Below are 20,731 nucleotides of genomic sequence, written 5' to 3' on the forward strand. Positions count from 1 at the left end.
AATAAAAAATTCTTAAAAAAAATATCACCCAGTACTAAATATTATATAAAGAAATCAGTGCTATACAGCAGGGGTCTCCAACCTCTAGTCCATGGACTGGCACTGGTCTGAGGTCTTTAGGAACTGGGCCACACAGAAGGAGGTGGGCAGCAGGCCAGGAAATTAAACTTCATTTTTTTCTCTCTCTTTTTTTCCAATAGTTTTCTTTGCTACAGGGTGCATGCACTCGCCAGAGAGAGAGGGAAAATAAGAAATGACACCCTCCTGGGGGATGGCCTTGCCACAATCTCTTTTCCTCAATTCTCCTCTCGGGATTTTGGGCACACACGCCCAGCATGATTTTCAGGCTGCTGAATCCCGATCAGCCATGTGGGAGTCTAGTGCCCTAATTGGAGACTCCAGGTGGGACAGTCTGGCTGCAGGAAAACAAGCTCAGGGTTCCCACTAACCCTGCATTATGTTGAGTTGTATAATATTTCCTTGTATATAAGAATATAGTAATAATAGAAATGAAATGCACAATAAATGTCATGTGCTTCAATCCCAAACCATTCCCTTCACTATGCCACGGAAAAACCGTCTTCCACAAAACTGGTCCCTGGTGCCAAAGAATGGGGACTGCTGTTATACAACGAAAATAAAAAGGGGGACCAGCAGATGTCATAATAGCTATGTCGCTGGACTCCCATGTAGTCGACCGAGGTTCGAGTCCCAGACCCGGTGGCTTAAACTCATACTGGGCACGTGTGCGTGCGTGCCTAAGATCCCAAGAGGAGAACAGAGGAGGGATTGCGGCGTGGCCATCCCCCCTGCCGGGTGATTTCTCGCTTTCGGTCTCTCTGTCTCTGTCTTTCTGGTGAGCTCACGTGCCCTACAGCAAAAACAAAACAAAACAAAACACCTCTTAAAAAAAAAAAAGAAAAAGGGGCACATGTAAAATTATACAAAGTATAATCTCACACCACACATTTAAAGAGTCTAAATATTACTGAGAGATGTATCAGTAATTACAGATAACTGCTTAGGAAATAAATGAATTCAATATACAGAAAGTTAACAGCACCATACACTTAACGCTGTTTAAATATACCTTACCTCTTTTCCATGATTTCCAGTGTTAAGTGCAACAGTTCCCGTTTACTCTTTTCTCTTCTTTTTATCATCTCTAAAATAGTAACAGCCCGACTTAGATCTCGCCGCAGCTTAAGCATTTTCTCATAAGAGGCTTCATCATTTTTTCGGTTCTGCAAAAGTGAAGTTGCTCGTTTAATATCAATAAGCATTTTTAACTAGTGTTGTGAGGCACAGTTACTAATACATAACAATATATACATCTGAAGGGTTAAATTAGAATTCAAAGATACTGAAACGGAGCATGGGTCACCAGAAAATCAATTTTATATATGACTTTTAAATGGATTAACATTAAATTATATCATTAACAGCTTCGTAATAAATCTTAAGGTTGACTTACTTTAGTGTTTTATTATAATTATATACAAAATCACATTTAAACACAGATTAAATCATCCGATTAAGAAATTAAGTTATTTATGACTATAAATATGTTTCTTATAAAGGTTTTATTATAATTATAAAGAAAATCACATTTAAACATAATTTGAAGCATTAAAATTTTAAGAATGATAAACACTTTTCTTACATAAAAATAATACACAAAAGTAACTCCCACATCTACTTACTTTTCGAGTCTGCATTTTTTCAGTACGTCTTCTGAAAGCTACATACGGATCATTTGTGCTGGAACCGTCTCGCTTCTCTTGTTTTACTGATGGGATAAGAGAGGGCCCTCGACAGTTCTTTCTCTTTTTAATCCAGTATTCATAAACTTCTCTAATTAATTCATCATCTTCTTTCAGCAGTAGTTTAGCTTCCTGCAGACTGACTGGCTAAATGTAAAATCATTATGTCACTTTTATTTAATACATACAGCAGGCTCAAAAGTATTTATTTCTAAATTGAAATGACAATAAAAATCACGACAGTATCAACAAACATGTGGAGTACCTTCTACATGTCAGTCATTGAGCTAGACGCTTTATACACATTCTACTTAAATTTCATAAAATTGCTATGATGTTTATCATCTCTATTCTACAGATGAGGAAACTGAGGCACAGAAATAAAAATGTCTTATTGCTCAAGATTATACAGGTAGGTAAGAGGAAGAAGTGAAGCTTAAACTCGTGCTTTTAACTCCAAAGCCTGCTCCCCAATCTCCCACTGTCCCTGTATTTTTATAGAGGATGCACATGCTAACATACTATATTTAAATAAAGCTGTACCTGCTGACCACTGCCTTTTTCCAGACGGTCAATCATCTCCTCAAACTGCAGTGGGCAGATGTCCATTTTCTTTTTCAGTTTATTCACAAATACTTCATCTTCAGAATCCAAATCATAATCAGGCTGTTCAGCATCCAAACTAAAAGCTGACAGAAGGAACCATAACCAATCATTTACTGTGTGAATTCACTGACGAAAATCTCTCACAGATGTCTGGATAAAAGCAAGACCCACATTTTCTAAAGAAATAAAGATTTTTCTGGATTTTGTTTTCAGAGTCACAATCTAAGCTTAGATATGCCTTCCACACTTAAAGAAAGGAGATTACCTTTACTATGAATATAGACATAAATGGTAAAAGACAATCGATGTGACTCCCTTCCACCCATTCCTAAAAGCAAGTAAACTAGAAGCCCATTATGGAGAACACAAAGAGATCATTAAATGTATGGGGTGAACCATAATAATGCACCATTAGCTCAAAAACCATCACTTACTAGCTATTTCATATGATTTGACATAACAGGATTCACTAAAAGATTTTTTTCTTAAAATGTTTTTCTTTTTATTAATATTATAATTTAACTACTTTACTAAAAGCTAGGGGAGTGGTATTTAAAGTCTAAGTGTTAAAAGACACTACTAACAACAGAAACCATTATCACGCAATGACTGCATGCCTGCCAAGAAGGTCTGCTTCCCCAGGAGAATCAGTCATCAAATGTTATTCACTTAGTAATCACTATTGATTGGTAATAATACGATAAGAAAAATATTAAAAAGCTTGGATTCCCACGTAGTCGACTGCAGTTCGCGTCCTGGACCCGGTGGTTTAAAACTCACGCCGGGCGCATGTGCGTGCGTGCCCAAGATCCCGAGAGGAGAATGGAGGAGAAGGGATTGTGGCATGGCCATCCCCCCTGGGGGGTGATTTCTTGCTTTCTGTCTCTATGTCTCTCTCTGTCTGTCTGGTGAACGCACACACCCTATAGTGAAAACCTCTCAAAAAAACAAAAACAGAAACAAAAAACTCGTCTCACATTGTTTCACTTGTTTAACTCTACTGACTTTAGAGTCTAAATTCTTTTCTTTTTTTGGAGAAGTTTTTGTTATAAGGGCGCGTGTGCTTGCCAGAAAGAGAGAGAGAGACAGAGAGACAGAAATGAGAAATCTCCCCTCCAGGGGGATGGCCATACCGCAACTCCTTCTCCATTCTCCTTTCGGGATCTTGGGTACATATGCACACGTGCTCGGTGTGAGTTTAAGCCACTGGGTCCAGCACTCGAAATGTGGTCTACTACATGGGAGTCCAGCGACGTAGCCATTACGCTATCTGCTAGTCCCTAGAATCCAAATTCTTAGGATGCTAAGTGTAAGGGTCCTTTTATCTAGTCTCTCTAGTGTCATCAGTTGTTCATGACCCAGTAATAACAACATCAAATTTCATTACTTCAGGCCTTGACATTACTATTTTTGCCTACCTATCAAGCAGGCAAAAGCCTATTTAAGTTTTTGCCTTTTTCGGGAGGGGGAGGGGTTTGCTGTAGGATGTGTGCACTTGCCAGAGACAGAGAGAGGGAAAGTGAGAAATCACTCCCCAGGGCAGATGGCCACACTGCAGTCATTTCTCTGCTATTCTCCTCTTGGGATTTTGGACATGCTAGTGCACACACGCCCAGTGTGATTTTCAAGCCATCGAGTCTGGGGCTCAAACCTCAGTTGGCCGTGTGGGAATCCAGAAGTCCTAACGACCACACCACCTGCTGGCCTCAACCTACGGCTTTTTAACACCTGGCCTGATATTACTCCTCTGGAATCCTTCCTTGATTTCCCCCCATTTAGTTAAATGGTTCTTAACCACTTTTGTCTTTCTTAGATGCTAAGAACCCTCTCCTCAGAAAAAGACTGGATAAACACGTAACATTGTCCATATATCACAGGAAATTAAAACATGATCCTTAAAAGCACTGAGAGTAAGAAACCTTGCTCTGGATTGCTTCCCTTCTCTTGCACTGTTTTCTGCACAAACTTCATAGTCTTCTTGTTACCACATCTCCTCTGTGGAATACAGCTAATTCCCCTGAGGAGAGGAGTCTGTGGGGGAGAGAGTGACACGTTCCATGGTGTATACACCTCTGCCTGTAGGGCTCTCCTGGAAAGCATTCTAATGCTACGTCTACTCAAGAAGCAAAGAGAAAAACCACAGTGCTCCATTTGTGAAACCTGTGATAGGTCGAAGAGGGGACTATTCGATGGCCAAATATCTGCCACCCCTGCTTCAAGCTTAAGATAACATTAGATCAAGAGTAATCCAATACATACATGTAGAATCAAATGCATTATTTCACCATTTCATTTCCACTTTGACTTAATCATTTCTACACAAGTCCTAATTAAATAAGTGAATATTCACTCTCTCTAAAATAATCTCTAGAAGTCATCATCAACCCAACTATGTTATGCGTAAAAATTGACTTTGGAATTTCATGTGGCCAAAACAAAACAAAACACCATACCCAATGACCTTAATGTGTAATTCAGCCTCTGCTGGTCCCACAGCTGCCAAGTGGCAGCTCAACCCAAGCTGATAAGGACACAGTATATTTATCATGGTCCCAGAAACAGAAGTACCTTATGATTTTGTGGGCCATGTTACTGAATGTGTTCAAAGTAGAAAACAGCATTTAAAGAAAAAGAGGCCAATGGGTCACTTCTAAATAAATTGTCGATTAAAATGAGACCTACCCCAACCATTAGTTGTTAAAAATGTATACAAGTGTCTACATAAAAAGCATCTAACTAAGTGTGCATGGGTAAGGATGTTCATGATGCCAAATAGCATTTTAAGAATATAGGAAGCTGAGGCTGGCAGGTGGTGTGGTGGTTAAGGGCGCTGGACTCCCACATGGCTGACAGCGGTTTGAATCCTGAACCTGGTGGCTTGCTTTCTCACTTTCCATCTTTCTCACTCTCCCTTACTCTGGCCCTCTCTGGTTAAATTAAAATAAATTAAAAAAAAAAAATAAAAAGAATATAGGAAACTAATAGTGACTGCTATTTGGGTACAAGAACAGGTCAAAACGTGGCCTAGGAACAGAATATAATCCCTAAATGAAAGGCAGGCAAACTACCTAAGGTTTAAGAAGAATTTCTTTTAAAAAAAATAATTATTTTATTTTATTTTATTTTATTTATTCATTCATTTATTTCATTTGATTAGAGAGAAACAGAGGTTAAGAGTGAGAAAAAGAGGAAGTGAGAATGCAAGCCACCAGATTCAGAACTCAAACCCTGGTCGGCCATGTGGGAGTGTCCAGCACCCTAACCACCATACTACCTGCTGGTACCCAAGAAGAATTTCTTGAACCAGTTTCAATACAAGCACTAACTCTGAATGATTCCTAATATCTACTTGCAAGCTCTTGAAATAAATTCTGAGCAACAGAAAAGGCTGTTGTAATAGTGATATTTACAAAGAGAGTAGTTACTTGACATCCTTGCCTTTGAACTAAGAAAAGATTCTCTCTGGCTAGCCAGATCACGAAATTCTTCAACTTCTTTAAGTAAAAGCTAGAGCTGGAGTCACTTGTAGAAGTTACTTAGGGAAAATAAACGGAGTATCTCAATGTGTAAAGTTTGAAATCCTACACATGAAATTCTTTCTGGTATATAAAGTTCTGTGGTTAATGCTACAAATTTTATGGGAAGCAGTACCAGAAGAATATATATTGTAGAGAGATAAAAGGCAAAATGGAAAGAGAAAATAGAATCTTTTGGAATTGAGGCATAAAGACATTATGGGTATCTGTTGGGGGAGATGAGGTTCTATACTTTTTTCCCCAAGGACAGTATCCATTAAAAATCAACCTTTAGAGACCAGCAGATGTAGTGGTTACGTTGCTGAACTCCCACACGGCTGACTGTAGTTTGAGTTCTGGACTCAGTGGCTTGAAACACACAACAGGCGCATGTGCATGTGTGCCCAAGATCCAGAGAGGAGCATGGAGAACAGATTCCAGCGCAGCTGTCCCCCTTTGGGGGTGATTTCTCAAAAAAACCTGCTGATTGTCTCTCTCTCTCTGTCCAGCGTCCTAAGGCAAAAACCTCTAAAAAACAACAAAAATCCAACTTTTAAATTTAGAAGTAAATGCAAGATTACAAAAGTTGTGAAATAAAAACAGTATAGACTAGCCAGGAGACTGGCTCCCGATAGCCTAGTGGTTAAGGGGATCAAATTTCACATGGCCACGGGTGGTCCAAATCCTGGCCATGAAGGCTTGAAAAATACACTGGGTGTACATGCCAAAATCCTGACAGGATAGAGGGATGGAGGAGAAGGGACCGAGACGTGACCACCCTCAATGGAAGGTGCTTTCTCACTTCCCTTCTCTCTTTCTCACTCTCTAATGAGCACATGTGTCATATGACAATCAAACAAAAGTGCAAGAACACCTGCATACCCTTTACCCAGGTTCACCTATCATGTACACGTGTGCTTGCACTTGTGTGCCCTCGTCACACACACACACACACACACACACACTCTATTTTTTTCGTTTTCTAAGCCTCCAGAGGGGGAATTAAATTCATAATGGTCTAAATTGCTAAATACCTCACTGTATATTTCCTAGTAGTTTTTTTTTTTTTTTTTAAATTTTGCTAGAGGGTACAGGTACTCACTAGAGGGCATATGTGCTTCCTGGGGGTTGGTGAGAGAGAGGAGGAGGAAAAAGAGAAAGAGAAGGAGAGAGAAAGGGAGAAAGAAAGTGAAAAAGCACCCTCTTCTCCTCTACTCGATTCTCTTCTCGGGAGTTTAGGCACGCATGCACATGCATCCAGTGTGTTTTTCAAGCTGCCAAGTCAGGATTCAAATGGCACAGTTGGCCATGTGTGATCCAACCACCTTAACTACCACGGCTGGCCCCCAATAGATTCTATTCTGCCTCTAGTCCAATACTGTGAGTTAATGTAATCATTTAGAACATTGCCCCTCTCCAGCACAGGATAAATCTAGAATCAGGATTTTGCTTGTTGTCTTAGTTTCCTTTAATCTAGAACATTTCTACTACCTTTGTAATTATTTTTTTTTTTAAGAGAGATTTCTCTTATAGGACACATGCACTAGCCAGAGAGACAGAAAAAGACAGACAGAAAAAAGAAATCATCCCCTGGGGAAATGGCCATGCTGCAATCCTTTTTTTTTGGAGAGATTTTCACTGTAGGGCGCGTGCGCTCGCCAGACAGACAGAGAGAGACATAGAGACAGAAAGCGAGAAATCACCCCCCCAGGGGGGATGGTCACGCCGCAATCCCTTCTCCTCCATTCTCCTCTCGGGATCTTGGGCGCACACGCGCCCAGCGTGAGTTTTAAGCCACCGGGTCCGGGACACGAACCGCGGTCGACTACGTGGGAGGCCAGCGACATAGCCATTACGCTAACTGCTGGTTCCCCCTCCTGCAATCATTTTTCCTCCATTCTCCTCTTGGGATTTGGGGCATGCATGCACAAGCACCTGGTTTGCTTTTTAAGCCACTGGGTCCAGGATTCAAACCATGGTCGACTATGTGGGAGTCCCGTGATGTAACCATTACACCATCTGCTGGTCCCACCTTTGTAACTTTTATTGAAAAAAGTTCCCTTCTTTCTTCCTTATGAGAAGAGAGAGATAAACATTCTTTATAGAGTTTCATGCCACAATCCTTCACGCCTTTCCCCACTGGCCAGGAAAATGGGCACTGAGATGTGTGCCTGACACAGACATCAACCTGGGAACCAAACCTTCATGTCCCCATTGGCGTTCAGCACTGCAGAGCGCTGCGCTACTGCTGTGCGACCACACAGCTGAGACTACCGCTGTCTTTAAGATATCAGTGTTTTCTGAAGACAATGTCTCTCCCCCAGGCTTTTATTACTACCACTACTATCATCCTCATCAACACATTCCTCACTCTGTGTCTGTTTGAGCTACCCTCTAGGTAAGACTATGCACTCGTAGCCAGAACTCTAAAGACCAAACTTGTTTAGTTCTCAGATTATCACACCTGGAGGCACACGATGCTCACCTGTTCCTTACAAGTGATGATAATTTTGATCATCAGTCAAGATGTTGCTCAATTTACTCCATACATATATCTGAGTTTTCCTTTCTCCTTTATAACTAAGTAACAGTTTCTATGGGGAGCATAAAACCATACAAATACCCTGCTCCTAATCAAAACTTCCTATTCTACTGAATATCCATTGATGATTTTTGTGTGATCCACTATGTAATCCAATCTTGTTCATGATACTTGCAAAACAACCCTCTAACTCTAGCTCCTTTCCCTCACTGTATCACGCAGCTGTGGCATTGTAGGTAAACATGAGATGGCTCTTCTTCCCGACCTGCTCCAATTATTATCAGTATGGAGTCATGGGTTTCAACTTTTTCAATGGTTTACAATTTACTATTGTACATATTTTGTTGCTCACTGTCCTAGAATTTGCCAGTGGAAACACCTGTCTTGGGGAATGCCTCCATCATTTTTTTAGTTTTCACTATATGGCAAAACAAGATGTTCCAGGGTCATTTTATACCTACCCTGCATCCCAGACCTAGAACCAGCCACTTCTCCAAGAATTCCCAGTAGCATTCAGTGGGGAAAGAATAAGAGAATAGTTGCTAAGTGTCCTTATTGTTACTTAGCTACGGAATGTTTTTGCTCCTTGGCCTTTTCAGTGGACAGAACTGGAAACCTACACACATATGCATATAAAAATATACATCTTGGGAGCCAGCAAGTGGTGTGGTGGTTCAGGGCACTGGACTCTCACATGGCTGACTGTGGTTTGAGTCCCAGACCTAGTGGCTTGCTTTCTCACTCCCTCCACTCCCCTTGTTCTGTTCCTCTCTGGTCAAATTAAAATAAGTAAGTAAAATTACACACACACACATCTTGGCTGTCCATTTAAAAAAGGTTTCTTTTGAGTATTAACAGGAGAACCTTGAGACCCACGTATGGGGAGGACAGAAAAATTGTTTCTATTCTGGGTACAGTTGTTTTTTTTCCTAGAAAGGAAAGCTCTAACAATAAATAATTTGGAAGTTGTTAAGAATTATCAGTCAAAACAGAAACAAGATTAAGATCCTTTGGATCTGGATTTTGAGTAGCACTCAGTAAAACAGCTTAGAAGGTACTTACAGTCTAGAACTAAAGGGGATAATCGTTTTAATATAGCTTCTTTCTGCGGAGTATTGGCTAGGATAAATGGAAGATAATGTGACCTTTTTCCTAAGTCAGCTGAAGACAAGTCTAGTTAGAGCTGAAATTTTTCAAACTACTGTTTGATGAAATGACAACAGATAAACATATAATGAATACATGTGGAAAATTCTGGGTAAAAATAAGTTAAATAAATTTAACACCACAAAACTCCCAGAGCCTATAAACGTAGTACTAATATACATTATGAATCTGGGAGTGGGGAAGATATTATGTAATAATTCCCAAATGTATCTGACTATGGCCTTTTTAGGGAATACTAATGAACAACTTAAAAACACCAAGGAAAGGGGCTGGCAGGTGGTGTGGTGGTTAAAGGCACTGGATTCCCACATGTCTGACTGTGGTTCAAGTCCTGGACCTGGTGGCCTGCTTTCTCACTTTCCCTTTCTCTCTCTCTGTCTGATCAAACTGGAAAATAATAATTAATAAAGTTAAATAAAATAACTCTTAAAAAAAAAAAAAACAAGGAAAAGTTTGTGTAACAATAGTTTAGAAACTTTACAAATTGGAAATTAGAGGCATTGAAATGAACCACTACCAGAACCAGCAGATGGCGTAATGGTTATGTTGCTGGATTCCCACATGGCTGACTGCAGTTAAAGCCCAGGACCTGGAGGCTTCAAATTCATGCCAGGTGTGTGTGCACACGTGCCCAAAATCCTGAGAGGAGAATGGAGAAGGGATTGCAGTATGGCCATCCCTCCGGGGGTGATTTCTAGCTTTCTGTCTCTCCCTGGTGAGTGTACGCGCCAAAATCTCTCTTGAAAAGATTACAAAAAAAAAAAAAAAAGAGAGAAATGAATTAGTACCATATACGTATATGTGTACATACATGCAGAAAGAGTTCCTAAGGAATTTAAAGCAATGTACCTTCATAAGCAACTAACTGGATCAACTAGCAATCAAAATCTAATTTTACTCTGCAGAAATTTATGTTGTAATTAGGTTTTTCTCATTTATTATAGTATAATAAAAGCCAATACTTATTTCCAAAGAATTAATATCATGGCTCAGCTGTGGTGGTACAGCACAATGACCAATGGTGGAAGCCACATGGAAGATTAGGTTTGGTTCCTGGACTGACCTTTACATACTGAACATGTCCAAGAACCCTGGCTGTCTGGGAAGTTAGGGGTAAGAGGACGATCACATGATGAGACCCTGTTGTGGGTACTTGTCCCTCTTTCTCTTTCTCAAAAATAAACAAAAAGAACTGACATCAGTTTTATACAATTTCTCTCACACTTTACCAACTCTTTTATGATGCCAGTATTACTTTGATACCCTGATGAGACAAGACAAAGCACAAAAAAGACTACTGACCAGTATCTCTCATAAACTTAAGAGGTAAAATCTCTTAATAAAACTCTGGCAAAAATCCCACCTTGTCTAATATACGGGGGATATACCACAGACAAGTAGGATATATTACAGGTATACAAGGCTAAATATGTGAAAACCAACCAGTATAACCTATCATATTAACCAGCTAGTGAAGAAAAATCATGATGTAAATATTGATAATTACAGAAAATAGATTTGACCAAATTCAACACCCATTCATGTGAAAACTCTCAGTATACTAGAGTTAGAGGGGAACTTCCTAAATCTCACAAAAAGCAGCCACAAAAAAAACAACAGCTGGGGCCAGATGGTGGTACAGCAATACATTTTGATGCTCTGCAAGGCTGATCTACATAGAGATTCCAGGTTCAAGACCAGAGACCTCGGTGAATACATAGGGCATATGTGCTGATGATTGGGGCCTGGCTGAAGCTGAGGACTGATCACAGCATGGGTACCCTGTTGGAGGTGCTCCCTCTCCCTCTCGTTCATGGGGGAAATAATAAATAAACTTAATAAATAACAACAATAATAAAAAGCCCTGTAGCTAACACGACACTTAATAGTTAAAGACTGAATTCTCCTCTAAGATTAGGAACAAGGCAATGATGTTAGCTCTTATCATTCTTATTTCAACACAGTACTAAAGTTGTAGGAACTATAATAAGGCAATTAAAAAGAAATCAAAGGCATATAGATGGAAAAACAAACAACAGAACTGTTTCTACTGGCAGACTACATTTTCTACACAGGAAATTCAAAAAAACAAAACAAACCAAAAAACCCTATAAATACATCTTAGAACTAGTAAGTAATTTTGCTGGGTAAATGACCATACTTCAATCCTTTCTCTATTCTCCTCTTGGGATTTTGGGCATGCACATACACATGCCGGGCATGTTTTTTAAGCCACAAGATCTATGACTCAAAGAGCACAGTTGGCTATGTGGGATCCAGCTGCCTTAACCACCACTTTACTTGGCTGGACCTATAATATCATTTTTGATCGCTCCCAAGAAAATGAAACACTTAGGTATAAATCTTAAATAACAAGTAAGACCTGTATAATGAAAATTACAGTGTCAGTGAGAGAAATCAAAGATCTAAATATCTGGGAATGTTCATGGCCAGGAAGACTCACATAATAAAGATGTCAATGCTCCCTAAAGTAATAAAAACAAATTAAGGCAACTCACATTAAAATTTCAGCAAGTTTCTTTACAGACATAGACGAGCTTATTCTAAAATTTAAAGCAAAAGGGAAAGGCCCTAAAACACTCAAAACAATTTTGTGTGTGTGTGTGTGTGTTTGGAGAGGTTTTCACTATAGGGCGCGTGCACTCGCCAGACAGACAGAGAGAGACATAGAGACAGAAAGCGAGAAATCACCCCCAGGGGGGGATGTGGTCACGCCACAATCCCTTCTCCTCCATTCTCCTCTCGGGATCTTGGGCACACACACACACACGCACCTGGCGTGAGTTTTAAGCTACTGGGTCCGGGACGCGAACCGCGGTAGACTACATGGGAGTCCAGCAACATAGCCATTATGCTAACTGCTGGTTCCCAACACTCAAAACAATTTTGTAAAAGACAAAGAAGTAGAAGGAATCACTTTCCCTGATGTTAAAGATTACTTTATAGAGCTGCAATAATCAAGCCAGTAGTACTGTCAGGATAAACACAGAGATCAATGGCACTGAGAATACAAAAACAGATCCACACAAACAGGCCCAATTTCTGATCAAGAAGCAAAAGGATTTAACTGAGAAGTGTATGGTGCTATAGCAATTAGACAGCCAAAGGCAAAAAAAATAAGCCTTGACCTCATCTAAATCTCACTCATTATAAAAAAATTAATTCAAAATGGACCACAGATTTAAATGGAGAATGTTAAACTATAAACCTTCTAGAACTGATATAGGGAAAAAACCTGTGGGGCTGAGGACAAGACAAAGAGCTCTGAGCTGACACCAAACCACAAGCCATAGGAGTAAAATCAATAAATTGGGCCTCATCCAAATTAAAAACTTATGTTCTGTGAAAAACTATTATAAAGATGAAAAATTACAGAGTGGGAGAAAACATTTCCAAATCAAGTATCTGACAAAGCCTTTACAACTAGAAATCTTTATATATATATATAAGTCCCTAAAAACTCAACATTAACATCGAAAAGGCAAAAGATGCACACTCATTTCATCAAAGAGGATATATAGGTGGCAAATAAATGCATGGAAACATTTTTCGCATTAGCTATTTAGGGAAATATAAACTGAAGTAAAAGAGATCGTTATACACCTATTAGAATGACTAACATGAAAAATACCAAATGCTGAAGAGGATAATGGAGAAACTGGATGGATAATACACAGCTCATGAGAATGCAAAATGGAACACCTACTATATAAGGTGTAGCAGTTCCTGTCCAAACTAAAAATGGATGACACCTATGGGTATTTATTTCAGAGAAATAAAAACATATGTTCACACAAAAACTTGTACATGAATGTTCACAGCAGTCTATATTAGTAACTGTCAAAAACTGGAAGCTATTCAAGTGTCCTTTGATGGATGAATGATTAAAGTGTGGTATGTACATATGGAGTATTACTCAGTAGGAAGTAAAAACTTATCACTTTTTCTGTTGATATATTAACAACTGGATGAACCCCAAGGATACTATGCTGAGTGAAAAAAAGTCAATCTTGAAAAGATATATACTGCACGTTTCCACTTTTGTGATATTTTTGAACAAACCTAATTATATATATGGAGAACAGACTACTGGTTGCCAGGGGTTAGAAATAGGTGGGAAGGGACAGGTATGGCCACAGAAGAGTCAGAAAAGTCTTCTGGTAATGGCACAGCTGAGAATCCTGATTACGGTGTTGGTTACACAAAGCTACACATGAACGACAAACACACACACATGCGTGTATTATTGGTAAAATCTGCATAAGCCATATGGACTTCACCAATGTTGGTTTCTTTGTTTTGATATTATACTACCGCAGAATAGAATATAGCTCTAATAAACACATATATAGGGAGAATCAGCTCTATATAATGTTCAGACCCACACTGATGTGATTTTTCCAGAGAACAGCTTTTTATGTTCTTCTATCTACCAACCTTGTTGAGGACATCTAGGTCTGTGCCTTAAATGGACTAACCATGAATGTACAAGTAAACACATGCCACTTATTTGGTTCACTTCAAAGTAACAACCCTTAGTAAACTAGAGAAATAATTATCCTGAAAGAAATCAATAATTTAAGTGCAAGTTAGAACTAAAGATGAAAGAAAAATCACAAGTGAAAAATATCACAAAGGAGAGGTCAGCAGGTAAGGAGCTGGACTCCCACATGGCTGACTGCAGTTCAAGTCTCAGACCTGGTGGCTTGAAAATCTAGCCAGGCACATGAGTGTACATGCCCCAAATCCTGAGAGGAGACTGGAGGAGAAATGACTGTAGCATGACCACACCCCTGGCAGGTAAATTCTCACTTTTTCTCAGTCTCTCTCTGGCTAGCACACATGCCTTATAGCAAAAAACCTTAAGAACAAACCCATATAATGTGAATATAGTAATAATAAGCATCAGTATGGATACTAGGTCTACTTTTGGCTTTTATACTTGAGAAACAGTAAAATACATGTTTAGAAACCAGAATGGAAACAACTGTAGACAGAAGGTTAAATGAGTTAGAAAATTAGTAAATGAATTAGAAACCAGTCAAAACTGGTTTCTCTATGTGCTTGCAATGAACAGTAAGACAAAACAGGTTTATATTGCCCTGAAAGAAAGTTCAGATGGGCTCCTAGAAAAATCTCTTGATCACAAAGGTCAACAAGGTAACAGTGAAAGCTGAAAAAACATTACCTTAGTAACCTTTTGGCCATTTGTTTTTAAGCTGTCAACTATTTGGGGATGAGGCAAATGACTATATTACCTGAAGCCTACAAACTCTCAACTGTTCATCACCAAATGTGATAGGGCTGTTTCTAATTCAAAACCTATTACTATCAAGTTTCTAATGGGGGCACTAAATTTAAAAAAATTAGCATACCTTTACTGGTAGGATCACAGATCATGGATTGGCAAACTATGGCCCATGGGTCACTTTGGTCTGCCATCTTTAACAATTAAAAAAAAAAGAATTCCTGACAGTGTGTGCACAGCATGTTCAAGAAGCAACCTCCACAAGGCTCGGTTACGTGGTTTCCCTCTGTCCTGTCCTCCAACCTGCCAGGACCAGGGACTCTAAACATAGTTGGCATACAGCTTCCAGCTCTGCAGTTCAGCATGCCACCAGCTGGGCCAGAGCTGGGCCCCTGCCATCTGCTTTTATCAGTCTTACTGGAACACAGCCACTTCTATTTGTTTAACTGTTCTCTACAGTTGGTTTTACACTTCAACGATAGTTAAATAACTGTGACAGAGATAGAATGGACTCACAAAGCCCAAAATATTTACTATCTGACCTTTTCTAGAAAAAGTTTGTTGACCCCTGACTCACATCAAAAAGTCCTTTAAAATTATCAATAAAACGAATTCCTCCATTGTTTGCTTTTAGTTTTTTTGTCATGGGGTGCAGGCACTCACCAGAGAGAGAGAGAGAGAGAGAGAGAAAGAGAGACAGTGAGAGGGAAAGTGAGAAATCATCCTCCAAGGGGAATGGCCACATCACAATCCCTTCTCTTTCATTCTCTTGGGATTCTGGACACACACACAAACACACAATTTTCAAGTCACTGTGTCAGGGACTTGAACTGTGGTCAGTCATGTGGGAGTCTAGCACCCTAACCAGTACGTCGCCTGCTGACCCCAATATAACTAATTCTTTTTTAAATTTTATTTATTTATTCATGTATTTTTAATTTGACAGAGAGAGAGAAAGAAGGGAAGTAAGAAAGCAAGCCATCAGGTCCAGGACTTGAACTGTGGTCAGTCATGTGGGAGTCTAGCACCCTAACCAGTACGTCGCCTGCTGACCCCAATATAACTAATTCTTTTTTTTTTTTTTGAGAGGTTTTCGCTATAGGGCGCGTGCACTCGCCAGACAGACAGAGACAGAGACAGAGAGACAGAAAGCGAGAAATCACCCCCCATGGGGGATGGTCACACTGCAATCCCTTCTCCTCCATTCTCCTCTCGGGATCTTGGGCACACACGCACACGTGCCCGGCGTGAGTTTAAGCCACTGGGTCCGGGACGCAAACCATGGTCGACTCCGTGGGAATCCAGTGACATAGCCATTACGCTAACTGCTGGTTCCCCCTATAACTAAGTCTTAACGGGAAGAAAACTATACCTGAGGCATATGCTTTATCAAACTATTTGTCTAAAGCAACATAAGGTTTTACAATGGTATAAAACTAAATCTAGAATGATAAATGCTATCTTTTCGTCAGGAGACATTCCAAACACTATATTATTTTTTAAAAGAATTATTCATTTAATTTTATTTATTATAATTATTTTAATTTGCTATAAGGCATATGCACTCACCAGAGAGAGCAAGAGACAGGGAGAGAGGGAAAGTGAGAAAGCAAGTCTCCAGGTCTGGGATATGAACCGTTGTTAGTCATTTGGAAGTCTAGTGCCCTAACCACAATGCCACCTGCTAGCCACTCTAAATGCTATTTTAAAAGTTGAAAATGAGTTATAACAACTCTCAAGCTGGTGCTGGTAAATTAAACAGGTCACAAAAATAACCCTGAACAGACAAAAATTCATCAAGTTCAGTGAGACAAAAAATACAGTAATAGAATAATTACTTACGCTGTATGTGAATGAGCTGCTTTGGCATCTTAAATTCCCCAGGATATATAGATTCATAGTAAGCAATATTACTTTCTGCTTCTGGGACTGGTATAACCATATTATCCCTCTTCTCGCCATACACCTGCTGTGCTGAAATAGCCCGCTGAAGATGATGTTCCTAAAATGAAAAAAAAAAAGGCAGTTTATTTTTTAAAAAGTAGCGAAAACAGAAACATACAGAGGTTTTTGCTCATTTGCTTTTAAAATAGAGGGATTTTATTAGGAGGTTTTAAGAGCATGCTGTTAATAATACAAGTCATGGTAAAGAACATTTAAGTAGAAATCAAAAGATTGTATTACAGTGAATATTACCTTGCTTTAAGAAAAGATACTATACCCCAAATGAGTTATACAAAGAGATTCCAAGAAGTTGACTGAAACTGTTAAACCTTGAATTTTACAGATGAGGATCAAAGAAAAAGAGTTTAAAAAAATGCACTTACTATATGAAACAAGAATAAAAAATGTTTCATTGACTCAAATCTCTTATTCATACAGTGCTTTATAATTTAGAAGGTACTTTCATACAAATTAACTGATACAATCTTTTCAAAGAAAGGTAAAGACCATTATCTTCATTATTACTTAAAGAAATGGATGCAAACTCAAACCCTGTTCTTTTGTCCCAAGTAAATCATTTTTAGGAATTTCTAGAGTCTTTGTGAACAGAAGCAGAGTAGTACAGGGGCGGAAAACACATGGTCTAGACTCAGGCTGTCTGGATTAGAACACAGTTTCAACACTGAAACAGACTGTGACTGCAAGCAAGAAACTTCAGTTTTCTGTTTTCTTTTAGTAAGAGAAAAGTAGAGTCTACAGAGCTGACTGGGAAAGTAGAATCCACAGAGTTGTAGACTACAGAGTTGTGATGCCTGGCACATACAGTCACTCAAAATAAGCTTTGGTTCAGTCACCCAGGAAGGCTTTACCAGCTTGCAATACAACCAGCTGTCACAAAGGTGCTGTTCTCTCCCAGCCCCATCAATACCGAATCCTGGTACATGCTTTATTAAATTTAAACTGTTACACACACAAAGCAAATTCAAAAATGAAAAGCCATTTCCACAGCATGGAAAGATGAGTCCCAGTCTTCACAGGTAGCCTAAGAATAAATATGTTCTTCCCACATATATATGTACAAATACATATTAAAAATATATTTCATTTTAGATATAGGGCAGAATCCTACCATACATAACATAGGCTATATTCAGATTAATTATATAGCTAGGATCCTAATATGCCATCTGCGGAGTCATCCAGAGCTCTGTTTCACTTGCTGTGTCCTGGAGATCTGTTTTCCTTAATAATACTCTTTTATCCCTTTCCTCGCTTTATTTGTCCATAGTACTACTTACCAACCTCTGACTTGTCAGATAGTTGGCTTGTCTACGGTTGTCATGCATCCCAAATCTAAGCATCATGACGGTAGAGGGATATTTGTCTGTTTTGTTCACTGTTTTATCACCAACCTAAAATAGAGGTGGGGGTCACAGTATGGTACTTGAGAGGGAATGTATGTCTGTATGCATGCATGCATGCATGCATACACATGTGTACACGCATACACGGATATAAAAAAAGTTTCAAAGAATGTACACTGAAAAAGTTACAAGACTACCTCTGGGTGGTAGAATTTTGAAACTCTCTTCCATACTTTTTCATATTTTTCTTAAATGTACTTGCAATAAGTTTTGGGGGAAAAAACGAGTACAATTCGCTGAATGACTTTCTAAAATGATGGAAACTTTTTAAAAGAAATTCATTAAATTATTAAAATTATTTGATTCCATAAAACCTATCCCATTTATATCAGTTTTTTCCAAAATGAAACATTAATTAGACTTGTAACTTTCCAGGTAAAGAAATCTTTTTAAAACCTAAAGCTGGGGGAACCAGCAGTTAGCATAATGGCTATGTTGTTGGACTCCCACGTCGTCGACCGCGGTTTGAGTCCCGGATCGGCGGCTTAAACTCACACAGGAGGCGTGTGTGCGTGCGTGCCCAAGATCTCAGGAGGAGAATGGATTGTGGCATGGCCATTTCCCCAGGGGGTGATTTCTCTCTTTCTGTCTGTCTCTGTCTTTCTGGCAAGTGCACGTGCCCTATAGCAAAACCTCTTCAAAAACAACAACAACAAAACAAACAAACAAACAAAAACCCCAAAAAAACTAAAGCTAGGGACCAGCAGTTGGCTGGAGTAACGGCTATGTCGCTGGACTCCCATGTAGTTGACAGTGGGTTGAGTCCCGGACCTGGTGGCTTTAAATTCACACTGGGCACGTGTGTTTGTGTGCCCAGGATCCTGAGAGGAGAATAGAGGAGAAGGGATTGCGGTGTGGCCATCTCCCCTGGGGGGTGACATCTCACTTTCTGTCTGTCTCTCTCTGTCTTTCTGGTGAGTGAACACGCCCTACAGTAAAAACCTCTCCAAAAAAAACAAAACAAAACAAAACAAAACACAAAACCTAGAGCTAAATAGATCTGTTTTCATAAAATAACACTAAATCATACATGAAAAATGGGATTTTTGCTTTGAGGAGGAAGAAGATATGGAATGGTGACACCAAATCACAAATGGGAAAAATTAGAGTATGATGAATCCTGTATTCAATTCAATAAATGTTTACTGAATGTCTGATAAAATACCTGAGATTATACAACTCTAAATTAGTTACAAAAAACGTTCAAATGCTCCCTGAAGATAGTAACTATCAATGAATTTTTTTATAAATCAATCTACTACAGCATTCCAAAATTATGTTCACTGGAATACTAATTTTAAGTTCTCAATAGGTAGTTTAAAAAAGAGGTTACAGTTATGGAAAGAAGTATGAGAATGCTATGTTCCTTAAGGTTTTTTTACTTCAGGAATTCTGAGAGCTTTTTAACACGCTAATGTGAACTATGATGGAGGATACAGCCATTCCAAACTTATGACCACAGAATCATTAGAATCATTATTTCAGAAATTATCAATTAATAGCTCACAGAGACCTTTTGGAATAGAGTTTGGGAAATGCATAGATACAACAAAAACTAGAGATACAAAAACTTCTGGGCTTAGGTTTGTTCATAGTCTACATTTACTGAGTGCCATCTGTATGTCTGACACTGGAGACACAATAGACATGCTCTATATGACACTGTAGAGCTGAGACTATAGTAACAAAGAGATATTAACATAAAATAGTCCTAAAATAAATTGTAATAGGTGCTATGAAAGAAAAGTACAATGTGTTACAGAAAATATAAATAGGAAAAGAATTTCAGAAATGGCATTACTTTCACTAGTGGAAAAAGTGACATATAAACTAGTATCTACAGAAACAGGAGTTAGGTGAAAGACTGTCTTAAGAAAAGAGAGAAACTATGTTTGAAGATCACTTAGTTTATGACCACTTTGGGTAGGTTACGTTTTTTTCTTTTCTTTCTTTTAATAAGCAAGTGGATGCACTCACCAGAGGGAAAAGAAAGAAAACAACCTCCATGAAACGGTCATACCACAATCCCTTCTCCATTTCTCCTTCCTTTAGGGATTCGCTTTTCAAGCCATCAGGTCCACAACTCAAACTGTGCAGTCAGCCATGTGGGATTCAGCTACCCTAACCAGTATGCCACTGGCTAGCCTGTGAAGTTTCTTTATATTATGAAATATTTATAGTAATTAGGCTCAGTTGCACTTTCAGAGTTAATCACAGAAACACCAAGCTCAATTTCAACTTTTCATAAAACAAGAGAAAGGCATAAACTCTCAAACAGGTCTTATCTTACAGGGAACAAATAACATTAAATAACATTAAGAATAATTTAGTATGTAATCTTACAAAAATGGACTTACATGAACCATGATTCATAAGTAAACAAATAACTTTAAAAGCTTTTTACACTGCAAATAATAGTAGGGTACTTGGGGACTATAAATCTTTTTTTTTTTTTTTTTTTTTTGGGGAGGGGTTTTTGCTGTAAAGGGCATGCCTTTGCC

At 38.9% G+C, this 20,731-nt stretch overlaps 1 protein-coding gene across 2 annotated transcripts in view; it reads right to left on the reverse strand.

Annotated features, from left to right (window-relative positions):
• Window positions 1–20,731, reverse strand: part of EPC1 (enhancer of polycomb 1) — a 112,236-nt gene that overhangs the window by 23,711 nt on the left and 67,794 nt on the right. For both annotated transcript variants that reach the window (XM_006158283.3, XM_006158282.3), the window contains exons 2-5: window positions 16,705–16,864; window positions 2,307–2,452; window positions 1,704–1,910; window positions 1,096–1,244 (exon numbers count right to left, since the gene is read on the reverse strand). In XM_006158283.3, coding sequence (XP_006158345.1) covers window positions 1,096–1,244; window positions 1,704–1,910; window positions 2,307–2,452; window positions 16,705–16,864 — 662 coding nt within the window. The remainder of the gene's footprint in view (window positions 1–1,095; window positions 1,245–1,703; window positions 1,911–2,306; window positions 2,453–16,704; window positions 16,865–20,731) is intronic.

This window comes from Tupaia chinensis, unplaced genomic scaffold (assembly GCF_000334495.1).
Source record: "Tupaia chinensis unplaced genomic scaffold, TupChi_1.0 Scaffold000578_2, whole genome shotgun sequence".
NCBI lineage: Eukaryota > Metazoa > Chordata > Mammalia > Scandentia > Tupaiidae > Tupaia > Tupaia belangeri.